Raw genomic sequence first — 20,042 nt, forward strand, 5'->3', positions numbered from 1 at the left:
AAAGAGAAAGATGGAAAATATTCAATCAATAACAGTGAAAAAAGATGAACTTGAAATTTAGTTTCTCTTAACTTAGAAGTTGTTAAACTGTAACGAGTTAAAGTACTCAAGAAAAGTTGGTATTATAGATTAATCTGTAGCAATGAATCAATTAATCTCATGATAAATTAAATTATCTCGATGACTTCCATTCTGGTTATTGATATTTTTTAGGAGGAATTTGTTTATAGAGACATCATAAACTATTATATTAATAGTTCCAGTTGTGTCTGTTTTTTATTTCTGTCTTATTTATTATTTTTGGTTATTGCAGTTTTTTTTATATATTTAAAATGTCTTCAAGTTTCAGTATTGAATGTTTTTACCAAATTAAAGTTTATTGGTCTGTATTGATAGTGAGGGCACTAAATGGTAGAGTAACAGCAACACTAGAGCCACATTCACCCAGTCGCACTCACAAACACACATTTATACATCGATACGCAGATCGGTAGGCAATTTGGGGTTAAGTGCCTTGCCCAGAGGCACATCGACATGTGGCAGGAGGAAGCTGGAATCGAACCTACAACCTTCCGATCTCAAGACGACTACTCTACCAAAGAGCCACAGCAATAATCAATATCACTATCAATATATTACTTGACATTTGTCATAAAACATTGTTTACCACAATAATTGAATTCAAATTAAATTAAAAATACTTAATTGATCCCAAAAGAAAATTAAAAGTTGTTGAAACAAAATTATTCAGAGTTATTGTAGATGGCTGTGGGCAGGAAAGGTCTCCTGTAGCAGACTGTGTTACAACAAAGTCGAAGAAGCCTCTGACTATTACTGTTGATTACTGGGACAATTTATCATGACATCCCTAAATAAAGATAACAAAACTTCATCCTTGAAACACTGGTGCTGCTTAGAAACTTAAGCACAGTATGAATTAATCTGCACTCCCAGTTTTGTTTGAGTTGAGCATTAAGCAGAAATCGAGTTGCTCTTTGTTAAAACTTGCCGTCAGTCTTTGCTTTGAAGGTTGTTTTCTTTGTGATTCATTCGTAACTCATGACTTTCCACAGTAGTTTTGTAGGTGACAGAAAGCTGTTGCGTTTCCTCTACTGTGGGATGTCGTAACTTGTCACAGGCTGGTTTAATAATGGAGTTTTAACGGCGGAATACCACAGCTTCTTTGTGTAAAACTAAAATACAAAGCATGAAGATATGCATAAATATATAAAATAAACTCTTCTACATTTTACAACTTGTAGCTGCTTATGTCACATATTATTCAATGTGTCATTTTGTCCTTAGTGAAGCAGCACTTGGATAATAAGGTGATATTTGCTGTTTGATTGGTTGATCAGACAGCTGATCGGCTCAGGATGAATGCAACAAACATAAATCTCCTACATTACCAGCTTTAACAGCGTTACATTAACATGATTGAGGGGTGATTCTAATTTAGTTTCCACACCACAACTTTCTTTCAAAATGTTTTTAAAGTTTTACATCTGTATAAAAGTAAGTTTACAAATGCTTATTGTGCTTACAAGGTAGTCTGAAATGTTTAGTATTACAGCTCAGGGTAAAATATATAAGCAAGAAACTGGTAGATTTTGTCTCCTTCTCATCCCTAATTAATGCATAATAAACAGTTATTAATGATTTATAACATGTTTAGAGATAAATAACATCTCTACAAACTATTTATTAGCCATCTATTAGGGCAGTGGTTCCCGCGCCCCCAGTGCCATTGCATTGGGGGCGCGGGAACCAGTACGGATGAATAAAAAAAAAAAAAAAAACAGTTACACAAAAGTGTTTCACTGTAAAGATGGTTTGTAGTGTGTTTTGTTGCAACCAGAAGTGTGAAATAAACTTCAGTGAAGTTTGAAAACAAAATATGTGCATCGCTTTATGTCTGGCTGAACGATGTGTGCGCCCAGGTGAATTTTTTTTTTTTTTTTTTGGAGGGGGATTTTATTGTAATCCATAGGGAAAATCTTTGGGAACCAGTGTATTGGGGGGAGTCTTATTGTAAAGTGGTATAATTGTTATCTTGTATGCAGTTTTTCAATACAGTAAAACTTTTTAATGATATGTTATTTATCAATTGGTGCTGAATTCTCTTCTACTGTTATGATTGATGAAGGCGGAGAGCCAAAATGCAGATGGCGACGTGCCACGGTGAAGATTTATTTAAATTTAAACGAGATTGACATAGACAAGAGTATTCACCAAACTAACAGACGTAAAAACACACAAGAATCCCAAGCACTATCAGGACATCTACTGAGTGTTTTTGTTTACATTTTTCTTCTCTATGTTAGGCAGAATTTGTTTTGTTGGTATAAAAGTTGAAATTTTAGTTTAGCTGTATTCCAGAGTCAGCCACAGAGATAATTAAAATAAACATTGTCTTTCAAAATTTCTTTGAATTTGTTGTTAATATCTGCATTGCGCCATGATGGATCCTTCAGTTTCAGACTTGATTTGTTTGTGAAATAGTACCAGCTTGCAGTGCTGTTGCACTCTGCTGCTCTTCCTCACCGCGCCTTCTGCTCTCTGCTCGCTCTCCCTCAGCTGCTGCTTTTATAGATCTGTTTTCACTTTCTACATCCAGCTTGCTGTTCAAACCATCATGTGAAACTTAATCATAGGAAGTTGCTCGTGTGTTGACGCGGTTGTCCTAGAAAGGTTGGACGTTTGAGTCAAACGGTTGTTTTTCTTCTCTGGCTTTTGGAGCGATCTGGCTGCCGGCCTGCAGACCGTCCAGCTCTCTCTCACTCCGTCCCTGCTGGCCGACCGTTAACAGCTTGGGATCCCACTGAAAGATTGTTGGACAAGAGGGGTTTTTATTGGGATTATTTGAATTTTTGAAGAAAAAAAGATGAACAAATAGACAAACAAATATTTGTATTCTGTCAGAGAGTCATTTTGTATCGGTGACTGCTGCTGTGGTGGAAAGTAGACACAGGAAAAGCAACTTGAAACTTTGACTATTTTCAGTCACATTTACTGTTTTACTCATGGACACAGTAAAATCTTTCAGCTTATTAGACAGACATACTTGAACAGATAAAACCCCACTAACACAAATTATAATAATCCATAACTTTTTCTGTAAACTTTCTATTTTGCATTAAATTAAATATATATCCTGCTATATTTATCTAACATAATCCATTGTGTCCAGCTTACTATTTGTGTGGAACAAGTTCTAATTTACAATTATGTGTTTCTAGGCCTATAATAATAACAAATTTTGCTGGACGATAAATTGTTCCAGAAGATATTGCGATAAACGATAATATTGTTGTTATGAGACACATTATCAAAAATCAGTTAGCTTTAAATTCTAATGAACATTTAACAGTGGAGCTGGAAGACATTTTAAATATCCAAAATAAATAAACAAAACAGAAACGAGAAATAAAATTAATTATAAACTCTCTAAACAAAATTGTCCTTCAAAAAAATTTCTAATTGAGACCAAAGCGCTGAAATGAAAACTTGTCTCACAGTCTTCAGTAGAAAGAAAGAGAAAAAGAAAAATGATAAATCATGCAAATGAAAATTATTACACTGAATGCAATTAATTGATTTATTTTGACAGGCACATATATGTATTTCATGATTGATAAATCAATTATTTATTGTAAGAAGTTAAAAGGATACTTTGGGTTTTTCAAACTAACTTTCTGTCAGGTTTGAATCACCTAGAACAGTGGTCCCCAACCACCGGACCAATTGGTACCGGGCCGCGCAAGAAATAATGAACTACTGCGGGATCTTTTATTTCAAAAATCCTAAACCGGATTGTACCGGTTACGTCTTGCGCGTCAAAATTGAGCCAACTTGCAGCAGAATGAGCAACAAAACAATATCGGAGTACTGTCGTGTCTCCCCCCCCCGGTCCGCAGCAAAATAGCTAAGGGCTGACCGGTCCGCGCGACTAAAAAGGTTGGGGACCGCTGACCTAGAACATCAAAATACAAGACACAGGAAAGACAAAGGAGAGTTAGATTCATTCTCTTTACTCGCGAGGAGAACGGACAGAGATGTGTTTCAGTTACAATCTCTACCTTCCCTGAAAACACATTCTGCCGCACCCTCTCTTTTTATTTCTCACATTCCCTAGGTTGCATGTACGCTGCAGCTCTAAAGAAGAAGAAGCAAATTAATCACAATCACAGAGCTGCAGCGTGAGTCAGGGTCACATATCATCTAAACAAGCTATACAATCTTCACTTCGGCCTTGCATCTAAGGAGGACAGGAAGTTCCAGCCAAGCGTTTATCTGTTGCACCCGGCCGGAACCTCCACCTACTGCAATGACCTCATCTCCACTTCTCCTTTCAGTGGCCTCCTTGAAATAAACTCAGAAACAGAATTAAAGCAATTCAAACACAACAACATCATTAATGTTTATGGTAAAGGAAACAAAAGTAATGTGAAGTATAAAATAGCAAATGTTTGATAATAATATGTACAATTTCTTCAACACTTTCTATGAAGTTATTTTAAATATTTCACTTACCTGTAGCAGACAGATATCATTTGATTTTGCATAAAATTAATAAAGTCTCGTAGTGCTGCTAAGAGTCTTTGGATCGATCCCGTTTTATCAAACTGAAAAGGTTAAATCTGTGGGTAACAGCACCATGCTTCATTAGTCACATGAATCATTTTCTCTGTCACCAGTTTTAAGTTGATTGCTGTTTTCTGAATAGAAGAACCGCTCTTTCCTGATTAAACTCTTAGGTTGTGTGACAGGCTGTCATTTCTCCAAATCCATAAAAGTCTCAGTAATGATCTGTGTTCGCCCACAGCAACAACCAAAGTGCAACTTGGATATATAAATAAACAGAAATAAAATGACTCAAACTTTGGACTATATTCTATAAAGGCAAGTAGGTCAATAACATAATTTTTAGTCATATTTTGAGCCACGTAATTATAACACTCACTATTACCAAATATTGAAAGTGATTTGCTTGTCTGATGGCTATGTTGGCTTGTAATTTATCCACATCCTTTTTTTTTCCTTTTTTTAACAGTAAAAAACAAAAACGACTATAAAACTCTCTCCTGCTACCACTGGAGCCATCGTCTGTCGATTCTTCCCACTATTCTGACCCCCGAAAATCTGATCTAAGCCTTTAAAAAGCCTTTCTGTGGTGAATTGTCATTAATTATTCATATTATGAGTGCGGGCGGTGTTGCTGCATGTGTGCATGTGTGTGTCAGGACAGTTTACAGTAAAGTTGGATTTAAAAGTTATTCTTAAGCCATAGATATTTTAGCTGGCCTCTCATATTAGCATTTGGAGTATTGTTAGATATAAACAGCTTCTCTCTATGCGTATTTCCCATGTAAGTCAAATCTAATCTTAATCTAAAGTTTTCCAAAAGATTGCCAACATTCCCACATTCAGCATATTACAATTACAATAGTAGAAGCTCAAAAGAACACAAACTGGCTGTTTATATGAGTATATGACGAGTATATGCTATGATTTTTCGCCCATTTTGAGCCAATTTTTCAGTCATGCAACAACTTTTGGGATTGAACTACGTTTGTGTGAACATAGATGATCAAACATTTGCCATTTTACAATAATTTTTACTCCAAAGTCCATCAATAAAATGCTTTAGTGCAAGTTGTGCTTTCTATATTCAGTTTTTGTAACTTTATAACTGTTTTTCTGTTTATTTACTTTATTTCCTTAAAATCCCAGAAGAACACATTCTGAACATACTAACAATCTTAGCTTATGCAGCACCTGTATGTAACTAATATGGATATCAGCTCATTTGTTAGATGTAAAAAAAATATTTAAACCTAGAAAAAATAAATTAGATCTTTTTTAACTGGCTTTGTCGGTGCTGCGTTAAAACATTCTTTCCAATGTCTTCTATATTCAAAAGTTTATTCCTCAATAGCAAAATCAAACCTAAAAAATCAAAATGAGTATCAGCAGTTTAAGATGCGCTTGGTTGAATAGAGACGAAGACAGCACAGAGTACCTGTCACTTTTGCCTTTATTTCTTCTTCTCTAAGTTTAACCAGACTGGAAAACACTTAAATTGACAAAAACAAATGATTATTCTTCTTGATAATTGTAGAACGGATAAAAAAAGCTGAAGTTGTTTTCAATTATCCAGTGGGGAGAGCCAGAAGAGGCGATGCAGCTATCTATTGTAGCCACACAGGCACACCCACTAGGAAGAAACAAGCGCACCCCAAAGGAGATTGGCTCCGCCCAGAGGAACACTGTCATTCTATTGGCCGGAACGGTTGCTAGGCAACGTTGCCCTTTCAGTTGAGAGTGGAAATAATTTTCGAAATAGCGAAAAGAGGTTTTGCCTGCATGAACAAAATCTGAACATGAAAACAACAAATTTAAGACCAGACAATTTTTAAAACCTTCCTCTTGAATTAGAAAATAATTTAAGCTCTGTTTTTATCAATTAATATCCCCAATAACTGTGGTAATACAGAACACCATGACTCTTGATTTTCTTGATAATATCAAATGCAAGTCTTTCTAAACTTGTGAGGTTGCCTCACACATTCCAGCGCGAGCTTTTTAGCTAAATATTATTGCTAAAACTTGCACAGTCTTACACAGAGCTGAGTGTTTGTGGAAGGTGTAGAGTAAAACTAAACAGGAATGTGATGGCAGTCAGTATGTGAAAGCAAACAGAACAGGACTGAGAAGAATGCACAGGAGTTGCTAAATAAGTCAAGATGCATTGTTAATATTGATAGAGTGCATCAGAGAGTCAATATGAGAGATTGTGAATGCATCAATCAATTTCTGGTAAATGTGGCCCTTTTATTTTTTTTTTTTAGACGTTTGAACACTTATGCTTGGTTCCTAAATGATGATGACCACTGCTGCAAGGTGTGAAAAACACTTGACACGTCTGAGGGTTGCAGCACATAATCGACGGGGAGTGAAGTTTGTTTCAGGTCCCTCTTGAAAATGAGATCTAGATCTCAACGGGGTTTACCTGATTAAATAAAGGAAATTACTGTATGGCATTCTCAGTTCGGCCTGTCACGATAACAAATTTTGCTGAACGATTAATTGTCTCAAAAATTATTGCGATAAACAATAATATTGTTTGAAGAGCTTTTTACACTGATTTAATGGAAATGACGTAATAATCCATGCGATTTCCTGCCAAAGATAGATACACTTTATTTTCAAAAGAACACTTAACGCTGGAACTGATAAACAAAATAAACAAAACAACCAAAAACAATAATAAAATATATTCTCAGTCTCCATTAACAAAAATGTACTAGAATAATAACTAAACAACATAAAGCCAAAGTGGAAATAAATACTGCATTCAACCCAAAGAGTGCAGATTATGAAGTCTGTATATTATGTTGCCCTTCAGTAATAATTAGATTTAAATAGAGAAGATGGGCACATCGACTACCTGATGCAATAGTTCACACTACATGATTTTTTGCTCCTATTTTTCCCCTTACAACAATCTTAGATCGTTGGTCTTTCTAAGATTGTTGTTTACGATTTCATAACCGATCATCCTGTAGTGTGTGGTGTGTTACGGTAGATCGTCGTTGCCTCTCCGACACAAATCAGGACTGGGAGCTTAAGGCAGCCTGTTGAATGTGACAGGTAGCCAATCAGAAAGCGCGGATTCCCCTCCTGCTTTCTGAGGGGAAATTACGGAGGGGAATCCCAAACGGCTGACACGGAGCAACCAAAGTCCAGCTGACATTGGAGATGATACTGGAAACAACATTAATGTTTATTCAACATGCAAAGAATATAGACATGACAAGAGGAGGAGTTGGAGCGAAATTGCTACCGCAGTTGATAAACCCGGTAACTTTTCAGCTGTTCTTCGTTAACGTGACATAAATAGGTTCTAATGATTTTCATTCAGTCAGGACTTTACGCTGACACTAGCCACATGCATTCCAGGTAGATTGTAGTAAAGCATTGATTAATGCCTGGTTATAAAATTAGTTAACTGGACTTGTAGTCATTATTTTGTGCCCATTGTTGGACACCACACGGCAGGAACAAACCCGATCGAACAGTTATACCTAGGATTTCTGTCGGCTAATGTGTGGTCTGTCAGGTTTTGAAAATGGGCTGACAATCGGCCGACAGCTCTAAGATTGTGTAGTGTGCGCTGGGCTTTACACTAAGGAAATGAGGAAGGGGGGTCAGTGGAGAGCACCGGAGTTGAGCTTTTTTTCATTCAGTGTCATTAACAGAAAGAGAAAAAGGCCGGAAGAGACGATAATGCCGATAATTAAAATGAGGTTGATAGTTTTAATTTATCGTGCGATTAATTGATTTATTGTTTATAATATACAAACATACAGGCCTATCCTCAGTTTTGATTATTTGATGATTAGAGCAGCGTGGAAAGCATTGATGCATTCATCTGATATATTTGATGAACATAAAATATTGTCAGACTGAAATCTGCAGTTGGTTTCTTCTGCCTCCGACTGTTGTGAACTCAGGAAGTCAACATGCATGTATGTTTTATGCTGCTGGTCCTTGCATCTTTAGCAGGACATGTCCCATATCATAATGGGAAATTTTTTTCTGTGCTGACATTAGTATAATGATGGTGTATTTATCGCAGCCAATTCTATTTTAAATTAGCGCAACAGGAAATGTCTTCATCTTAACACTACCAAAGCAACGTGTTGGAAGACTTGAGAACATGTTTTGTTCCCAGGGCAATTAGGCTTTTTTATACTCTATTATAGCGTGGTATTTTGTGTTTTTTCAGTCTCATTAGTTTTGTTAATACTGTTTTTTGTTATTCATTGCATTTTTGTGGAATCATTTGAGGTTGGTACCACTGGATATGTGAATTTCACTTTTTACAATCTATATATCTGACAAACTATCTAGCTATTTTTCTAGCTAAATAGCTAGCCAGCTATCTGTCTAGCTACCTAGACAACCAGCTAGCCAGCTAGCCGTCTATCTAGCTATATAGACTGAGCTAAGTAGCCATCTATCTAGATATCGAGACAGATAGCTAGCTGCCCATCTGTCTTGCTAGACAGATGGACAAATAGCTGGATAGCTCGTTAGTTAACTCACTCTTATAGTGGATTACAGCCATTGACTACAGGCTGTACATTAGTTCACATGAGAAGTTCAGTATTCAGGACTCTCTTGAGAAACTGATGAAGCAGTTAATCTCAAGGTCGCTTCCTCATTTAGAGTCACAAACCACATCAGACTATCATACTGCTGTCATCTGAGTATGTTGCTCAAAAATAAGAAAACTTGTTTAAGAAATAACAAATCTATGACAGCTATTTCTGTTAATTCATATCTTTAGGCAAGTGCTTTTACGCAGCATTGTTTTGAACACACCACTATATATTAGGACAGAGTCAGTCTACTGAAGCTTATGAGGTAAACCAGAGCAGTATTGTATTTTTAATGACCACATTCAGGTTCGTCATGACATTCTGAATAATCAGCAGCAAAGAAGACATGCCGATTAGGTCGGCTGTTGACATGAACTGACTTTTTTCAGCTTGATTGACCTTGACTGAGGTCTGGCCTGGTGGAAACTCAAAGCCTTTTTTCAGTCTGTGAAGGGACCATTCGTAGACACCAGTAGGCCTCATTGACAACCACACCCTTTGGTTTGGTACTGTGTGGTAGAAAGCCACAGAGTTCACTAGTTTCAGTATCAATGCAGTCAGTGGTGACGTGGAAAGAACTGCTGGGCCAGAGAAACTTTATTAGATAAAAATCCAAAACTAATTTCAATTTTTTTGTTTTTTTTATTGTTTGTTTTCACTCTAATGTGCTCAACATTAAACTCAGAAAGCAATATTTTAATGACACAAAAAGGTGAGCTTTTCTTTTTTCCTGTTTTTATAAAACAAAAAAAGTTAATTAGATCCGTAATATAATAAAATGGTGCCCAGCATTTAAACATACTGATACATATTTGTAGTGGGGTTCAACAAAAAAACCAATAACAATATTTATCACAGTAGGTATGTGATGTACAGAATATTCCTTGAACCATGATCCAGAACTGCACAGAATTCTGGGAGATGTAGGCAGAGGATACACATTAGTTGCTCAACTTCTCACAGCGAGCTAAGCAGGGTTGGTGGCATCAACTAACTAACTAACTAACTCATTCTTTGGTTACCTAGCAACAGCCTGTTGAGTCACCTACGCAGCAGTAGTTTAAGGTTTCGCCACCATGCCTCGTAAAAGCTTAACAATAATTTTAAAAAGCGGAGTGGTGTGAACATTGTGAATAAAATTGGACCATTTTGACAACCTAATCAATAAGTATCAACATCGACTGATATTAAACGCTTAATCCGTGGTATGTTTTTCAGCCCTATCTTCCAGTCCTAATGTGTACGTAGCAAGATTTATCATCAAGGCACGGATGTCGCAGTAAGCACAGATTTTTACACATGGATGCTTTCAGATTGAATCTCAATATAGGAACATGCTGAAATGGGAACATGCTGAAATAGGAGTTGGCTGTAAAGAGTGTTTTATCATGCAGACGTTATCAACAAACAAAGTCTACTCCTCCTATTCTTTCCCTCTTTTCTCCTCTTTGTTGGAAATACAATATGCTGTGGAATGGATTTAGTGATAAATTGATCACAAAGCTTAGGCTTGATGAATCAAGGTAAATGGTGAACAAATGAGTCTGACTGTTGATGATGAATATTCATAACAGTCTGCCTGCTGATTGTTTAATGCATCATCTTTTGTCCTCAGCTTTTGTTCACAGGAACAGCTATAGCCACTGTAGTAAGCGTACAAATGTCAGTACTACTTGTTTTCACCTATGTAATTTGTGAGCTCAGATCGACCACATCTAGTTTCTCTGCCAAGTAAAGGCCTGAAGTGGAAAGGAGGACAAAAGCCTGAACTTGGCAGTCGCAACACTGCGCTTCAGAAAGGATTGCTGATATCCCTCCATGTAGAAAGCAGCAAGAGCGTTGCTCCTTACTGCTTTGAAGGCGGATAGTATTCATTTTCATCTATTCCCTTGGTTCAGACGTGTGAAGAATCCTAAAAATACACAGTGAGTGGAAGAGAGTTGTTGTCTGAACAAAAAGCTCTCGCCAATATCTCCATTTTTGTTTAGTTTTGGTGTCTTTAGTAATGTAGAAAATTGGAACATGGTTGTGCTTCTAGGTTTTATAGTACTAATTTAGACGCTGCATACCTCTGACTGAATCACCTGTCCTCCTTTAGGTTTTATAGAGGATTATACTGGCTTGAGGATGGGAATAAATACATTTCCATGGTCAGGTCTTCCCGTCCCAGCGGGGAGAAACTGGAACCTGGTTGCACGCAGCCATGGGTCTGTGTGACGTCACCGCTAGAGAAGGATGAATCAGCATCCACTGTTTAAAACTGAAAAACGGATGTGTTCAGAGGACATATTTCGGTTTAATTTGTTTATCAAATTAAAAATGCTAAAAGTTTGAATAGTTCAAAGAAGTGTTTTTGTTTTAGCGTTGATAGTCTGGTGTAATCAAATCAGCCTCACAAATGCTAAAAAAAACAATCAATCTTTGAGGATGAATTCTTCATTTGGAGATTGTAGTTTCATTGTAGGGCTGAACAATATATTTGAAAAACATATCACGATATAAGCTGTTCATATCATATTGTTATTGATAATTAGTGATTTGGTTTTTGTTTTTACATATCTGAAGTTCTGCCAATGTGGTTGCGTGACATTTCCTCTCTTATCCAGAGTTTTCATTACGCCATCGTTTAACTTTAAGCAGTTATGAGGAACAGTGGTGAAACTTGACACTGCTGTTGTGGCAGTTACTCAACAGTTTGTTGCTAGGTAACCAAAGAATGAGTGAGTTGCTAGGTAACCAAGAGAGAGTGAGTCAGTTGATTCCACCAACTTCGCTGAGGTTGAGCAGCTAAAGGCTTTCCTCTGCCTACATCTCCCAGAATGCTGTGCGGTTCTGGATTGGAGTTCAATGAAATTGTTAAATATTTTATCAGATCTATCATCTATTGATATTGATCATGTGTCTAGCACGATATATATAGTTATTATTATCATATATTGACCATGTGTCCAGCCCTATTTCATCAAACACCATGTAACAGTGAATAACATTAACAGTTCAGATAAACAGAGTTCGTTTTCAGTTCTAATTGAATCAATAATTCACTCTATAATCAGTCCAATTGCCAATGACCGAAAAAAAACCAAACATCACAACATCAAGATGACACTTGAAAGCCATGGGAAATATTCAGGATTTAAGACGATTAAAGACTTCTGACCTCTGGACTTTACAGAAAAGGCTTGTGACCTAATTTTACATCTGAACAGGTCCCTGGAAATGCAAAGAAAAATTATCAACCACCTTGATGACATTCTTTTAGGAGAATGTCTGCTATTACCTTCAGGCCTGACGTTATACTGTCTCCAAGTTCAGAATGAGTCGCTACTTTATTCACTCTATTAGGTTGTTTGATGTTTTTTTTTTGTCTGTTTTTGTTCAGCTAATTCATAATTTTGGTCAGTAGATGCCTGTTGTACTGGTAGACTATAGTTAAATTTTGCATTATTTAGGCCATGTTTGTAGTTTTTATTCCATAGTTAGCCAATTTAAGCTAAATGTTAGCAGGTTTTAATGTCACTCTGCACCATTTGGATGTTTACAACTAAAAGATTAATATCTCATTACTTTCATACAAATCTCAGAAAAGAAGTATGTGGTGATTTCATGTTTGTTCACTCATAAATTCATAATTTCAACAGTTTCTGCACAGAAACTGAGATTGAGTTCCCGTTTGGGTCTGCCCTTGTAGCCTCTTTGGTCTGCCGGTTGCAAAACTCTTCCTGGAAGAGAAACAAAGTCACAGTTCCTGAAACTGCAATAACAGAACTGAAAAATATAGATGTAGAGAACAAATAGCTTGAAGCTAGTTACTTTTATAAGCCTGTGTAGATATTGAATGCAGAGTTTGTAAAAAAAAAAAGAAAAAAAAAACATACGGGAAAAACTTCTAAAATGACATGTTTTTTCTTGCATGTATAATCAGAAGAGAAGAGCCGGTGGAAGGGATCAATTAAATATTTTTGAATTTAAATGAGCCACATGTAGCTCTGGATGATAAAAGTATAAAAGTATCTGGATTGGTTTTGCTGGTTAAACTGTACAAATGCAGTTGTGAAAAAGCAATTTCTGTAAAAATGTTCAAAGATCAATTTTACCTCTATTTTAAAACCAAACATGTCAGTCATTGAATTTTATTGTATTGATTTCTAAGATAAAGCACCTATGTGTAATGATCCTTTTTATACTCTTAAATATGCAGAAATAATCTTCAGCTTCACTTCAGATCTTTGGTTCTCTGTTATTTTTTGCCGTATTGCCCTGGGAGAATACAGTCTGCATTACAGAAGCATAAACTTTCCTCTGTGGATGCTAGCAGCAGCCTATCTAGTGTCTGTATTGATAAATTGCGCGCAGCAGCAGTCTCTCTCTGCCACTCCAGCTCTCTGTCCATTAGCCAAATTCCTTCTATTTCATTATCTAAGTGGGTGGGTTGCTGCCTCCCCCCCAAACCGCAGGCTGGATTTCCCGTAACCTCCTCTCTGCCTGAAGAGGACTCGATCAGCTCTGCATAAACCTTAAATTATTTAATACGCATAACTGGAAAAAATAAATGAAAAAATGGCCCGACTGCCACTGTAAAGCGACTGGTGAACTGTAGTGTTTGAGTCGTGGGTCATAGTAAATGTCAGGGCGTGCAGCCATTCCTCCGCTCTGCAATGGCAGCCATGTGATCTGAGCCTGGCTCAGATTTCGGCGCTGCTGTCGTTCCTGTCGGATGCAGGCCTGCAGGCCGTCGCATTGATTTCTGAAACCGCAACTCTGAAGGCCGTCGACTCGGGACCACAATGGGCTTCTTAGCAAGGCTTGTGATTTGGTGGGTTCACGTCGGCTTTGCTTTTGCTTAAAATATTTTATTTGTTACATTGACGATGCAATCTGAGCTGCAGGAATAGACTGGCTGGTGTTTCACATGCTGGGTGTGCTGAAATATGTAAGTTTGTTTTGATTCTGCTCGTGAGCCGTCGAAGCAATTCGTCTTAAATCGCTTAAGCAGCTGAAGTTGAGTAACGGATTTTATTTTTTTAGGTACTTCCTTCAGTAGGATTTTGTTACTCAATTCCGTACATTTGGGTATTTGATGTCAAAACCACTGCTGATTAATCATCAACAGTGGCTTCGGCAAGAAATATGCATCAGGAAACTGGTTATTTAAATCCATTTAACCTACAGTTCACCGATTGCAGTTTTCAGGCCGATCGCCGATCTTTAAAAAACCCAACCTGCCGACTCAGCATTCATTTCTCACAGCAAAGCAAAAGTGGACAACAGCTGATTTTTAGACGTTTGCAGAAGTAGAGAACGTCGGTTTCACATGTGTCAGTTGATCACCGATCAACCAAAATCAGGGAAATAAAGGCCGATCAATCAATAAATTTTTTGTGTTTAATAAGAAGTCTGACAAATATTTAAGACAAATGCTGTGATGCTCAAGTGGAGATAATCTTGTATATTCATTTTCTGTTGGATTCAAAACTTGCTTTCAAACAAACTACGCCACTTTCTTCACTTTTATATTATTGTTCTTAGAAGAAAAAAATTAAATAACTTAAGATTAAGATTTGAATTCAGACTCCAAAGAAAACTGGTGGATGGTATCATCCAGGAAAAACCTGACTGGTTGTTAATCCTGACTGGTCTCTGCTGTGTTATGGATCTGGAAAAATAAACGTTGACTAATAAATCATTATTACAGACAGTAAATAAGACAAGTGTATGACTTCTTACAGTATAAAAACATTTAGTGTAGAAAAATATTAATTTCTGCCATTTGACTTCCACACAGTGTAACATCTGTTCAAGCACATTTTATTGCTAAATAATTCAGTTTAATACTTAACATTATTGAGTTGTACTTCTAAGACCAAATAAAGTCCGCATTCTTTTTAAGTCACTTCTCCCCCCTTACTGTTGTATAATTTACCCTCCACTTTGCTAGTTAAGATAGCCACAATATCGCTCTTTTTTAATTTCTTTTTAACATTTTCCATTCTGATTCCTGTGTGAACTCAGTTTGGCTCATTTCTGTTTTTCTGTCTTAATTTTATAAATAGGCCTTTATTTTATTTTTTTTAACGATCATAACTGAAATTAAAATATTTGTTTCAAGGCTTAAGAAGATGAACCAGAATTGTACCAATTTTTAAATATTGTACTTTTTTGATTAAGTAGTGTTATATCTTTTTTTCCTCATTTTATTGTTTTTACTGTTTGATCTTTATTTCTTATCAAATACACAATAAGATATATATAAATAGGTTGTATCAAATCTGAGACATTTACTCTTTTTTTGTAACACATTCACATGGCTCTTCTTTCATAATTTTGGTTCCTTTTAGCATAATTTTCCATATTGTCTGAACTTGCTATGTCTTGCAGTAAAAACTTAACTTTCTTTACTATTTCTCTATTTTCAGCACTTTGACAGCATGGATTCTCAGGTAGGGGGCGAGCCGCCTCCAAACGGAGGGCAAGGAGACAGTCGTCTGAAGAGCAAGAAGCCTCCCAGCCTTACGATAGCCATTCCTCCGCCCAGCGACACCATGGCCGCTGATTCTGCCAGACAGGTCGGCCCAAACATTGATTCGTCGTTACACGTTCTCTCCAATCTCTACTGTTTTGTTAACGTTTGAGACTCACCATATTGAAAGGGAAGACCGTTTTCACAGAGGAAATTCTGTTGCTTAGTTGGGTTAATCCAGATGCAGTTTTGCCGTAAATGCAGTTTTATTTAGCTAGCTAAATAAAACTCATTTAGAGCCACAAGTGTTTTATAGCCTTTTAAAAAACTATATCAACTTTAGGAAGTCTGTTTTTAAAGAACCATTTTATTTCAGTTTTAAGTAAGGCTTGACAATATGACTGGAAAAAAAAATCACAACATAAATGTTTCATATCGGTTGATATTGATAATTGTAGATTTTTGTTGTTTGTTTGTTTTTAAGTATCTGAAATGCTGTCAAACTGGTGGTGTGATATTTCCTCTTTATTCCACAGTTTTCAATCCATGCTGTTGATTTTTTTTTTCTCAAGGCACGGTGGAGAAACTTTGTTGCTAGGCAACCAAAGAATGAGTGAGTTGCTAGGTAACAAAAGAGTGAGTGAGTCAGTTGATTCCACCAACTTTGCTGTGAGAGGTTGAGCAGCTAAAGCCTTTCCTCTGCCTACAAAACCAAAGACCTGGCTTTTTACAATTTAAAAAAAGAAACAAAATTAGCTTTCTGAAGCTAAATAATACATTTAATTATCAATTAATTAGATAAGTTTTCATTTTGAGCAAACCAGAAGCACAAATCTGATTTTGAGATATAAAGCTCTTCCTACACTCTGCAGCAGAAACCTTAACCTTTTTAGTTTGGTCCAAAATAAAAAACTTTACAAGTACAAAATGTTCCCAAGTTGGGTAATCATCCAATCAATCAGTTATCAAACATGAACTGAAGCACGGTCAGTACCGAATGTCCAGCTGCTCCAGACGAAAGAAACAAAATAAAACAATGTCGCTACTTTTACAGATGTCTCAATAGATGCCAGCTAGGGAGCATGCTGGTTCAGCAGACCAGAAAGAAGGTTTAAAACTTAATCAAGTCACATTTTATGCTTCTTCTACCTTCATTTGTGTTGTGCTCAGCCAAAGTGACATATGTTAAAGCCGTCTGGTAGCTAATGAACACAAAACGGTTCGTTTTCCCCTCTGGGCCGCACGCACACACAGGCACAAGCAGGCAGTGGATAAGGGTTCAATCGAGGAAGCTGCAGTTTAACTACTTCCTAAAGTAGAGCAATTAAGATGTAAATGTAATGTGAACTCATGCATGAGCCTCAAACTGTTGTACATCCACCCACTCCACCCTCAACTCCCACCAGCTTGTCGATTGCAAATGATTCTCTGCGTTGCATCTATTGCGGTTCTCTAACAATCTCAGGGCTCGTTTTGAAGAAACTGATTGGACTATCTAAGCTTCTGTGTGGACAGCACCATCCCCACCATAACTTTCAGGAAAATTATGCACAAGCCTGAACATCCTCTTCATGACACTGTCTTAAGAAAACAGAGTATCTTCAGTCAGAGGCGTCTTCAGATTCACTGTAATACAGACTGCTACAAGAGATCTTTCCTGCCAACAGCAATCAGCCTCTACAATAACTCTTGAAGAATTAATGAGTTACAACATTTAATTTCTCCTTGGGATTAATAAAGTATTTTTGAATTTTTAGAAGATTTAACTTCACTCTGTTTCTGTAAGATAGCTCTTGAATCATGTGTTCATCTTTCTTTGTGTTTCAATATCATAGAAAGGAATGATGCCCAAGGTTTACTTTTTTTACTTTTATGTTTTAGCTTAATTTTATTTGTTTGATAATGACAATGTGAAATATATCATCTTCTTTTGTAAAAATGACAATTTTCAATTTGTTTTACGGTTGGATGCTCTAAACTTTTGTTTTGAGAGTGTAATTTCCTATGACTCAACTCAGCTTCTTGTGTATTTTTAGGAAGGAAACATTCAACCTGAGATGGCCTTTCATTGCCTCATTTCTGCTTTGTTTTGCTCAGCCTCTCAGACCGTCGCTGAAAAAGAGCGTGAGCCACCGGGGTCCTGGTTCGACATCCGACAGCTTCGCTGGAGGCGACGATGGCGACTTCTCAGCCAGAGACAGAAGGTCGAAGTTTGGAAGACAAACATCCCTTTCACAAAGCATCCGAAAGTAAGCTGCTGCTCCTGCTGGTAAATGCTTAAAAAGCTGGGTATTATGTGATACTTAATGTTTTTACAAATTATTGCAGAAACAAAATGCAGCCGTTATTGACCCTTTGCAACTACGTCACTAAATCATTTGAGGTGCCATGACGGATGTCGGGAGTTTTGAACTGAGCAACTGAAATTGTTTTCTAAAGTTGCTTTTTCCCGTTTTTTCATGGCTTCTACCTGTTTGAGTCGAGCTAATTTGTCTGTGAACATAACAAACCTGGTTGTGGCTCATAGACGGCGGTATTTACAAAACAGCTAGCTTAGAAACCGACCCGTACCTCCTCCCTCCTGACGTGTTGATCAAATTACCGACTTTGTCTGAATTCACACCATATAATTTATGTCACTATGTCACTATGTCATATGTCTCTTTACACCGGAGCGGGATTAAAAACATACAAAAGACGAGAATCTGACCCAGTGTTTCTCAACGTTTTTTGGGCCAGCGCCTCCCTATCCATTATCCAGGTTCCTCACCGCCCCCCATCAAAGAATTTGTAGGTTACTTTGCACTGAATGTCATTTTATTATTAATATTACTATCACTATTGTTGTTGATTTGATTTTTATGGTTGTTTCTGTATTTATCATCAAAAATAATTTCCCAGATAACAAAAAAGCAATGGGAATAGAAATTATTTTTACAAGCGTCTACGAAAAATGCAATGAATGGACATTCAAGTTAAAATCGGTAGGCCTATCAGCAGCCAGAGTGGAAAAAAATATTCTTGTTCTGTGCCATTTTCTGATGTTAGTTGTTAAATATTGCACAAAATGACCAGATAAAAGATGTACAACAATACCAGTTTAAACTTTGAACTTTATGCATAAAGACTGAGCTCTGCAACATTAAAGTATGGACATAACTGCAACTATATTAATCGTAACTCTTCTTCTCTTCAGTGTTTCTGTCAGTTTCTGATGGTGCAGCTCTGTGCTGCCTTCGAGAGAATGGGACATCAGAGTATTATCCATAAAATTTCACTCACATGGCATTTACTGTGTAAACCAGTGCTTTCACTGGAAAAACAAAAGTTCCAGATCCTTTTAATGCCATGTAAGCGTGGGACAGAAACATGGATTTTATCTTTAGACCCGTCTATTGATTTATAGATTAATAGTTTGGCAGAAACTACAAAGAACAAAGCTGGTTCTTAATCAAATCCTAATGAGTCAAATTGAAAGTGTCATGGAGTCACTGAACAGCTTCATTACATTAACACTGACATGAAAAATAATATTGAAGGAATAAATATGTCAAATCTATTGTAATTAAAAACAAATAAGCGATAAGCTCATTTTTACTGTTATTATCTGTAAAATATATTTATTCTAAGTAATAGATGTGGTCTCAACAAACTCATGGCACTTCAACAATATTATTTTACCTTGTATCTGAAAACAGTCTGTTCTTGCCATACAGTCCTCTGTATTAATTATTGCTCGAAAGGTCTTCATACCACTTTATTCCTCTATCTTTAGTTTCTTAGTTTATTCTTACATTTTGTTCTTCATTCATTTCCATTTAGTTTTCTTTGATTACTATTGTCCTCTCTTGGTTTATTATGTCTTCTTTAGTTTCTTTCCTGTTGCTAGTTTTATTTTTTTCCCGTTTGTATTGACTCTCACCACCAGTAATCTTCATCATGCCATTCACCTGCTGCGCCGCTTAATCATCATGAGTTTCACCTGATCGGTCACTATAAGCTCTTGATTTTTCACTGTCCAGCGCCGGATTCTCTGATCCTGATTCACATCTAGTTTGTTAAACGACCTGGTTTTTCTGTTTCAGAGTTTTGCGCAACATGCGCGTCGTTTTTTTTTTTGTTTGTTTTTTTTACCCGCGGTCGGGAAGCGTATCGATGGAGAAAAGCAGACTGACCTTTGTTTTAAACCTTTTAAAACAACAGAATCAATTCCGGTATTCTGATAATTAAAATTCAAAAGTGCTGTAGTACTACCGTTTCATACCGGATCGCTTTCATCACCGATGCTAACTATAAAATGAACACTCTCTATGGTATCACCCTTGGAAGGATTTCTTTATTTAACTTAGTTAATTTTTCTGAGGGATACACGGTGAGTATCGTGATTTTAGACATTGCATGTTTATAAGAGCGAT

The 20,042-nt window shown here is 36.7% G+C and overlaps 1 protein-coding gene across 2 annotated transcripts in view; it reads left to right on the top strand.

Moving 5' to 3' along the window:
• Positions 1 to 20,042, top strand: part of LOC116720023 (inactive rhomboid protein 2) — a 54,364-nt gene that overhangs the window by 12,923 nt on the left and 21,399 nt on the right. Inside the window, exons 1-3 of one of the 2 annotated variants that reach the window (XM_032563016.1) lie at positions 13,866 to 13,983; positions 15,584 to 15,733; positions 17,725 to 17,876. In XM_032563016.1, coding sequence (XP_032418907.1) covers positions 15,596 to 15,733; positions 17,725 to 17,876 — 290 coding nt within the window. In that variant the 5' untranslated portion in view covers positions 13,866 to 13,983; positions 15,584 to 15,595. Of the gene's footprint in view, positions 1 to 13,865; positions 13,984 to 15,583; positions 15,734 to 17,724; positions 17,877 to 20,042 lie in introns of those variants that run through there. The other variant, XM_032563015.1, reaches the window with a different exon arrangement.

This window comes from Xiphophorus hellerii, chromosome 5, assembly GCF_003331165.1.
Source record: "Xiphophorus hellerii strain 12219 chromosome 5, Xiphophorus_hellerii-4.1, whole genome shotgun sequence".
In the NCBI taxonomy this organism is placed as follows: domain Eukaryota; kingdom Metazoa; phylum Chordata; class Actinopteri; order Cyprinodontiformes; family Poeciliidae; genus Xiphophorus; species Xiphophorus hellerii.